Source organism: Amblyomma mixtum, chromosome 5, assembly GCF_055824585.1.
Source record: "Amblyomma mixtum isolate Tamu chromosome 5, ASM5582458v1, whole genome shotgun sequence".
In the NCBI taxonomy this organism is placed as follows: Eukaryota; Metazoa; Arthropoda; class Arachnida; order Ixodida; family Ixodidae; genus Amblyomma; species Amblyomma mixtum.
In genome coordinates this window covers 148,260,123-148,269,291 of record NC_143016.1, presented here as the reverse complement: position 1 = coordinate 148,269,291, position 9,169 = coordinate 148,260,123, and the positions used below count along the sequence as shown (strand labels likewise).

The 9,169-nt window shown below is 48.9% G+C and overlaps 1 protein-coding gene across 1 annotated transcript; it reads right to left on the bottom strand.

Moving 5' to 3' along the window:
• Positions 1–7,545: 7,545 nt before the first annotated feature.
• On the bottom strand, positions 7,546–8,232 carry LOC149344119 (uncharacterized). The gene has a single exon (XM_089547149.1). It carries the CDS (start codon positions 8,230–8,232, stop codon positions 7,546–7,548), a length of 687 nt encoding a protein of 228 aa, XP_089403275.1.
• Between the last annotated feature and the right edge of the window lie 937 nt (positions 8,233–9,169).

The following is a 9,169-nucleotide window of genomic DNA, read 5'->3' as shown; positions in this document are numbered from 1 at the left end:
TGTAGGTCCCGTCGACGCATCCCACGACGTCTGTGATGCCGCCGCGCAGAAGGAAACGCTCCTTAACATACGCACGCTCGACCGCAGTCGTGGGGAAAGCGAGCCACCGCTTCTGCACCGCCGCGTCGATGAGAGCGTCGCAGACGTCCCTCACACAGCGGCTCACAATGCTTTTGCGGCGTCCAATAAAGCGGTCTGCCCCGACGCTCCCCTGGAAGCTCCTGGTCGCGAAGAACCGCAATGCGCAGAGCACTTGCTCTACGACCGAAAGCGAATGAAGCCCGGTACGCACTCTCCGCCGGCGTGGGTTGTCGCCTAACTATTTACACAACCATCGTACCGATTTTTTGGAGAGGCGAAAATGTCGCTGGAATTCGTCGTCGGCCAAGGCAGTAAACGGGTCCAGCCGGCCGTACTGACATTTGCCGTCAGAGGAAGCGATTACCCAGGCTGCTGCTGCTGCCGCCATGACAGTCCCGAGATGAATTCGGGGCATTTCACCGTTCACGAGTTTAGCTCCGAGTTCACCTGTCAATCAACACCACTGGTCACGCCCCCGGCGTGCCGTACATAAATTATAGGCATACGCGCTATGGGTGGGCCACTCCCAACATCCCTGCCGGCTACAGATATGCTGCGCGGCTGTGCTGATTGCTGACAGACATCGACGATGTTGACCATCGAAATATAACAAGCAAAACGAACGTCATCGCTGATAAATCTAAGCACCTCTGCGAAGGACACGCAACGTGGCGAAAGCCGCCGATTTCTTCGCTCGCATACCAAGATTGCACAACACTATAGCCTGTTGCAACCACGTAAGACAGACACAGCACAACGCTGAAGGCGCGTCACACCTGCTTGCAAGGCGTCAAACACGGAGCACGACGACGAACCGGTGCTTGGAGCACGTCCTATATTTTGATATACGACACAATAAAATATATTATCGCAATAGCCGAAAAATAAGAACGATTCAGCGTGTAGTAGTTTCCCAGTCTTTCCAGTCGAAGGCAGCGCTACCGGCGCTCAGCGCAGGAGCTCTCTCGTTTTCGACACGGTGGGCTGCCGCTCTAGTTCGCATGCAAGCCACGCTGCAAGCCATGCTGCAAACAATGGCCTCACTATCGCCTCTAGCGGCAGAAAGTGTCAAATCTTGGTCAATTTCCTAAAGCTATGCTTTTCAACAACGCTTCATTGGATTCAGATTTTAAAATACATTTGGAAATGAACAAAATGTTCATAATATTATCTGTTGCCTTTTAACGTATTCGAGAGAAGAGAAAGGGTTGATACAAGAGTGCACCTAGTGCGCACTGTTCGTCTTCGGAAATGGAGAGACAGATAGAGCCTGAGAGAGAAGACACGCCTTTGACGCGCCCGAAAAGGCGTGTCAAACAGCTAGCGGCGAGTGTGCAGATAGATAGCAGAGAAATCACGATTTCGCGATTGCTGATATGGCGCTGATAACTTCAGGTAGCGCTGCGGCCTGGTATTGTGAAGTGTGAAACAGGCGTGTGAAACAGGAAGTGTGAAACAGGCGTGCAGGGTGCGCTTGTATCGCCTTTACGTGGCTTTATCTCTACATTTTATAGTCCGCTGCCTGCGCACGTTCCGCGCTATCTTCGTTCACTGACTGCCGTCATCGCAAACTCGGATGAAACTCGGGCAAGCGCCAAACTCGGGCTTTCCGGCATAGCGCCCCAGGTGCGGAAATTCACAGGAAATTTTACTCCTTTTACATTTCCAATGCTAACAACACCCGGTACTCAAACAACATTAGAGCAGCAGGCCAACATATTGGGTGAGCATTTCTCTACAGTTTCAAGCTCATCCAACTACACACACTCCTTTCAAAAGCACAAAACAATAGTAGAAAAACAAGAACTTCCCTTCAGAACATGCATACATGAAGACTACAATCAGCTTATTACAATGCAGGAACTAAATGCAGTACTAACATCCGGTAAAAAGACAGCACCAGGCCCAGAAAATATACATTATTGCATGCTTGCTCACATCTCGGAGACTGCCATAGAGGCTCTCTTAAAATTTTTCAATAAAATATGGATGAATGGAGAAATCCCCCATGCATGGAAAGAAGCAATCATAGTACCCTTCCTAAAACCTGGCAAACCACCAACTAGTCCCACCAGTTACAGGCCAATAGCACTCACTAGCAGCGTAGCAAAATCATTCGAAAGCATTCTAAACATCAGACTAACCTTCATACTTCAGTCCCAGCAACTTTTAGATATACACCAGTGCGGTTTTAAAAAGACATGTTCCACAACCGATCACCTTGTACGCTTTGAGAACACAGCCGGGGAAGCGTTCATCCACAACCAACACTGTATCGGGGTCTTCTTCGACCTGGAGAAGGCTTACGATACCACGTGGAGGTTCGGTATCCTCCGTGACCTAGCGGACCTAGGTATCCGCGGCAGGATGCTGAGCTGTTTGAGCGACTTCCTGACCAATCGAACGTTCAGAGTCCGCCTAGGCGCAACCTTCTCCAAGACTTTTATCCAAGAAACTGGTGTGCCCCAAGGGTGCATCTTCAGCACGACCTTATTTGTCATCAAAATGAACTCCAGAGGAAAAGTAATCCCAAAATCCATAATGTACTCAGTTTACGTAAACGACCTCCAAATAGCATGCACGTCTTCCAGCATACCTACCTGTGAGCGGCAAATACAAATAACAATAAATAAACTGGCTACCTGGGCAGATAGAAACGGATTTAGATTTTCCTCTCAGAAAACAGTAGCCGTTCTGTTCTCTTTGAGACGAGGCCTACAGGCCGACTACATTTAAACCAAACCCCACTACCTGTCAAACAAGAGCATAAATTCCTAGGGATAACTTTCGATAAAAAGCTCACTTTCTTGCCACATATAAGCAGCTTAAAGAAAAAAGCTTCCCAGGCCCTCAATGTGCTGAAAATACTATCAAGAAAACGCTGGGGGTCTGATAGAGCTTCCCTGTTACATATATATCGTTCTCTGGTTCGCTCTAAGTTAGACTATGGGTCCATAGTATATGGCTCAGCAAGACCGTCCTACATAAAACGACTGGATCCTGCCCACAATCTTGGTTTAAGGTTCTCTTCCGGTGCTTACAGAACTTCACCAATAGCAAGTCTGTATGTGGAAACTAGAACCTTCCTCAGAAGATCGAAGAACTGCAGTAACTTGTACATACATCCTCAAAATCCTTTCTCAGCCCAAACATCTCTGTTACCCAATTGTGACGAAATGCCCGTCCCGAATACTCTTCAACAACAAGCCCCATGCGATTAAGCCGTTTCTCTTGCGCTTCGAAGAAAAATGTCAAACTCTGAACATACTAAGCGAAATCATAAATATTGCCCCAAGACACGAAGCGCTACCACCGTGGTACACTCTCCCCACAGTGTGTGACGTCACACTAATACGCCTCAGGAAAACCTGTACACCACACGACCATATAATACAAGAATATCTAGCACTACAACAAAAATACAGAAATTATACTGCCTTTTATACTGATGGGTCAAAAACTCATGCTCATGTAGGAAGCGCAGTAACACAAGGAAAAAATGAAAATGCAGTGCGACTGCCCTCATGTGCTACAGTGTTCACCGCTGAGTGTTATGCCATTAGTGTTGCGGTACAGAAAATAACAAATGAAAACATCAAAAACAGCATCATTTTTACCGATTCACTGAGCGTCCTTACAGCATTAAACTCCAAAAATGCCACGGAGCCACTGATAGGGAGCATCATACACAATATAGTAAAGGTCACAGCACAAAAACATGCTATAAAATTCTGCTGGGTTCCCAACGAGAGAGCCGACATGTGTGCTGTTCAAGCCAGAACCATGGAAATAAAACATGTGAATTTTCCTCCTAAGGATTACATGAAGTTTGTACGTAGCAAACCAAGAGCCAAATGGCAAGCTTCCTGGGAAAATGAAGGAAACAACAAGCTGCATACTGTAAAGCCCATTTTAAAAGAATGGAAATCATGCCGCCATAAAGAGCGTTTTAACGAAGTAATTTTATGTCGTTTACGCATAGGCCACACACACATCACCCATAGCTTCTCATTAACAAAAAAAGACAAACCTGTATGTGAAATGTGTGGTGAGGAGCTCACAGTTAATCACATTTTAATTTCTTGTTCCCATCTCGAAGAACTTAGGAGAAAGTTTTTTACTGTATTTTACAATCAACACATTCCATTTCATCCCGCATTGCTTTTAGGCGAGCAAACACTTGTCGAGTTTTCACTTGTTTGTAAGTTTTAAACCTATTATAATGTAACCTCTATACACTTGACATAACATCATCTAATCTTGTTTTTGACGCATGATAGCCATAGTTGCTTATGCGCCATAAAACCCCATATAACAACATATAACAACAAGCGGTATTTCCATTTCCCTCGCAGTATTTCACTTGTTGACCCCGCAGAAGTTGGCGCCGCTGCGGATGGCAAAGCCGTGAGCCGACGTCCGACAAGGAAATGAGCCGGTGTTACGGGCGCTGGCTCCCCCGCATCCGAGTGGACGTATGTCAGGGGACGGGAATTGACAACCGCCTCGACTTCTGTGAGAACTGTGCGGAGGCTGTCAAAATCGAGGCAGCTTCTTCCAAGTGTTTTGCTTAAGCAGGTTTTCACGGTGCGCACCATCCTCTCCCACTTACCGCCCCACCACGCCGCTCTCTCTACAGTGAATTTCCACGATATTCCCGTTTCTCCGATGTATTCCTGGACTTCTGCTCCCCGCGCCACTTGAAACATCTTTGCGAGGTCCTTAGACGTTCTTTTAAAAGTTAGAGCGTTATCCGAATACATGACTTTGATCCTTCCTCGGCGGGAGCCAAATCTTGTGAGTGCCAGGAGAAATGAGTTGGATGTCAGGTCACCGACAATTTCGAGATGGATTGCTCTCGTTACTGCACATGTAAAAAGAGCTAAGTAACATTTGCGTGCCGTCCCTTTGTCACTGTAAAATCGTGGGCGCGCAAAATCGACACCTGTGATCTGGAATGGGTCAGCTTTTGTGACACGTTCTGATGGAAGCGGGGTCCACGGGCTCTGCAGCTGGGCGGCAACTTTGCTTCTGACACTGTAGGCAGCGCCGGATTATAGATTTTACAGCTTTCCTCGCTCAAAGCACCCAGTAGTGTTCACGAAGGTGGCATAGCATATCTCGCACTCCCGCTGTAGCAACCTGTTGTGCTCTCGAGCTATGGGCTACTGTGCGAACCGGTGGGCTGAAGAGAGAATAGCGGGGTGTTTTTGTCCTCCTCTTAGGCGCTATGCTGGGGTCTGCCGCCAACTCTCAGTATGCTATCAGCGTCGAGGAAAGGGTTGAGAGTTAGGATTGGAGATTTCTTGTCCAGTGTAGCTGACGACTTGAGGGCGCTTATTTCTTCCGAGAAGCTTGTGGTTTGTGAAATTCGAAGGCAATACTTTTCGGCCTGTGCCAGCTCTGTTGCTGTTAACTCTCCCTCTCTTTTCTGGGAATGGTTCCGAGAGTTATGTAGGAAGCGCTGAACCCACGCTGTTACGCGAAGCACTCTGGATAAGGAGCTGCTGTTCTCAATATCCAACAGTGGCTCCGGTGCACTGCAGGTCACCGTATTGAGCACCAGTACGACCCTTTCCTCCTCGGCGCAAGAGTTGCAGTCAATGTTCGGGATAACCGTAGGGTGCTCGATGGTCGCCTTATGTCAATCAGGCCCATTCCACCACGCTTCACTCTCAAAGTGGAAGGCATAATACCCCTTGTTAAAAGATCTGCGGGGTTAGTCTTTCCCGGGCAATGCTTCCAAACTGCGGGATCAGCCAGCGACTGAATCTCCTGCAATCTGTTGGCAACAAAAGGTTTCCACCTCAAAGCAGAGCTTTTTATCCAGCTCAGGGCAACGGTTGAGTCACTCCAGCAGTGCACTGAAATAGCTGTCACATTCAGCTGCTGAAGAAGCGTTTTGGCCAACCGAGCTCCTATGAGGGCCCCCATCTGCTTCAACCGCGGTAATGACAAGCGCTTTAATGGCGCAACCCTTGTTTTAGGCATCAGAAGGAATACAGTGATGTTCCCGTCTACATTTGCTGTCTTCGTGTAAGCAACGGCACCGTAAGCTTTTGGGCTGGCATCACAGAAAATGTGAAGCTCCGTCTAGGCATGCTCTTCTTTCAAGGCGACTTTAGGAGGTACGAAAATGCGGCGAAGCTCAGGGAGCTGTTGGCACCAAATGTCCCATCGGTCAAGTACATCTGGAGGCAGTTTCTCATCCCAATCTGTACCTAGCTCCCAAAGGGTCTGAAACAAGATCTTCGTCGTAGTAGAAATTGGTGCGAGGAAACCGAAGGGGTCGAAAATACGCGCAGACGCTTGCAGCAGAAACCTCTCTGTGTCTTGCCGCGACCTCGAAAATTCTATTAAGGTGTTCATATCAAACGCGAAATCGTCTGGGTGACGCCTCCATTCGACACCCAGGATCTTGGTCACTGTGAGCTCCGGCAAGCTGCCTCGTGCATCCTCATTTTCGGATAACATCGTCGAAAGTTCAATAGAATTCGACCGCCACACGCGTAGATGCATGCCTGCCTTGTGCACAATGTGCTGCGATTCTTGGCAGATGCGCTCCGCCTCCTCAACTGAGTCAGCGCCTGTCACCAAATCGTCCACATATAGGTTGTTCTTGAGTATATTCGCGGTGCTCGGATAAACATCTTGCACTGACTCAACGTGATACCTCAGAGTTGCCGCAAGCAAAAAGGGGCTTGATGTTGCCCCGAAGGGCACTCGTGTCATTCGATACTCCTTTATAGGTGGAAGAGCTTCTGACTGCTTGGGAGGTCGCACGTACCAGAGAAAGCGCAAGGCGTCAGGGTCACTTTCGACCAGCTGCACTTGGAGGAAAGCCTTTTCTATATCGGCCATGACAGCTATTCTGTGGGTTCGAAACCTGATTAGGAAGTCTGAGAGGTTTGGCTTTAAATTTGGTCCCACAGAGAGATCATCATTTAGCGAAAGCTCGCCTCGTGCGCTCGATAAGGCATCGAAGACCACCCTCAGCTTAGTTGTTTCGCTTGTTGGTATGACAACGCCTCGATAAGGGAGGTAATAAATAGGTCCCTCTGGGGACTCACCATTTTCGTCGACCTCCTCAGCGTGCCCAGCAATCAGGTATTCTCTCAACGCTCGATTGTAAACTTGCATGTCGCCGTCGTTTCTTATCAACTTTGCTGTCAATGACCGAAGTGTCTGCGCAGCTATGGCCTTGTTATTTGCCAAATCTGAGACATTTTCTTTCCAGGGCAGATAGACCTGATAACGGCCATTTCTGTTGGTGACGCTTTCTTGAAAGCTTCGAAGAACTTCGTCTTTCTTCTCTGTGGTTTCTGTTTCAACGATTCCAAGATGTTCCAATTCCCAAAATGACTTCAGCTGCCTGGAGAGGTCGTCGTTTTCTTGCTCAGTGGTCACCAACACGCGCATGACTCCGATGGCTGTCAGACAGGTCGTCGCTGTGTTTCTTGCCACTCAACCCTGCAGCGTCCAGCTAAAGATGGTCTCCACGGCGACAAGCTTGTCGTTGACCCGCTTGCCGCTTCCAGTGGCGGCGTCCCAGTAATGGTCAGCTCCAATAAGGAGAGAGACTCCGGTGTTATGACGATGGTCGTCCGGGGCCACGTCAGCGAGTTGAATCCCTTGGTCTGCAGCCAGGCTGCTAGCGGAGGTGTCAGGTGGTGGCAGGAAGTCCCCGGAAATCTCTGGAACCTCGATGGCCTCGATTCTTATTACGTGGTCGTCATGCCGGCTTCGTAGACACAACTCGACTCTGTTGCATGTTGTGACGTTTGGCGTAGTGGTCCCAAAGGTGTGAATGGCGAGACGTTCTTCTCCCACCACTTGAAGTTTGAGACGCCGGGATATTTCTCCCTTTGCGAATGTTCTCTGGCTGCCACCGTCGAACAGAATCCTCACCAAGGCGCGCTTCTGTTTCGATCCCGCCCGTGCTTGTGCTGTCTGTAGGAGCACGAGGGGCGTGCAGCCAGTCTGTGCCACCTGTAACGATGACTGCACGACAACCTCGAGAGGTGCAGAACCGTTTCTTGAAAGGGCTGGGATCGACTTGCTGAGATCGCAGACGGCAGTAGCGTGCCGAGCGGAACATTTCGCGCACTTGAGCCACTTTGCTGTTCGGCAATCTGCTGCTCGATTGTTCATTTTCGTGCATTTAAAGCATCGTCTTTCTTTGGCCAGGATCTCTCTTCTGGCGCAACGGAGGCCACGCAGTCTGCCGTAACGTGGTCTTCTACCCCACAAAATGAGCACTGTGACACGCTGCCCTTTTAAGCGAAGACTGCTGCAGATGGTGGCTTCCCCTTAATGCTTAGCTCCCTCGGTTTAACATCCCTGTTCAGTGACTGTCGGCTGCTGCACTGTGCTCGTTCTCTGCTCTCCACTTCCGTTCTCAAGAAATCGAGGAAGTCTTGGAGCTCATCTTCGGGAACGGCTAAAGTGGCAGCCTTCCTTCGGTAGTATTCGAGGCTAAGTTGATCTGGGATGCTATTCCGAAGGACAGTCAGCAACAACACGCCGTACGTGTTCGATGTCAAGCCCAGTGTCTCGAGGCTTCGGACTCCCGACTGTACCTCATCATAAAGGGTCCTGAGCCTTTCTGTGTCATGGAGGTTGTTTACCGGGCGAACACCGAGCAAGCGAGACATGTGTTCTTCGATGATGACGTCTTCTCTCCCAAATCTTTCTGTGAGGGTCCTGATGGAAATTCCGTAATTTTCATTGCTTAGGGATAACCCTTCGACAGCCGCTGCCGCCTTCCCTGTTAGATAACTTGTCAGGTACTGAAATTTATCGATTGATGAAACAGAGCCTTCTTTGTGGATTGTTGAGTCGAATTGATTCCAAAATTTCTGCCACGATCTCAGGTCTCTATAAAACTTGGCGATTTCCAACTTCGGATGTTTGGTTTTTGCCGATGGATGTTGGCTCGTGGTAACGCTGGCATGAACTGAAGGCTGAGAACTAGGCTCGGAAGGGCTCCCCGTTACTGATGGAGTTCTTGACCGGTCTTCGAAAGAAGTTTGGTTTCGTAGGGCTGTTTTTATTCTAGTTTTCGTGATGCTAATCTTCTCGCTGTAAG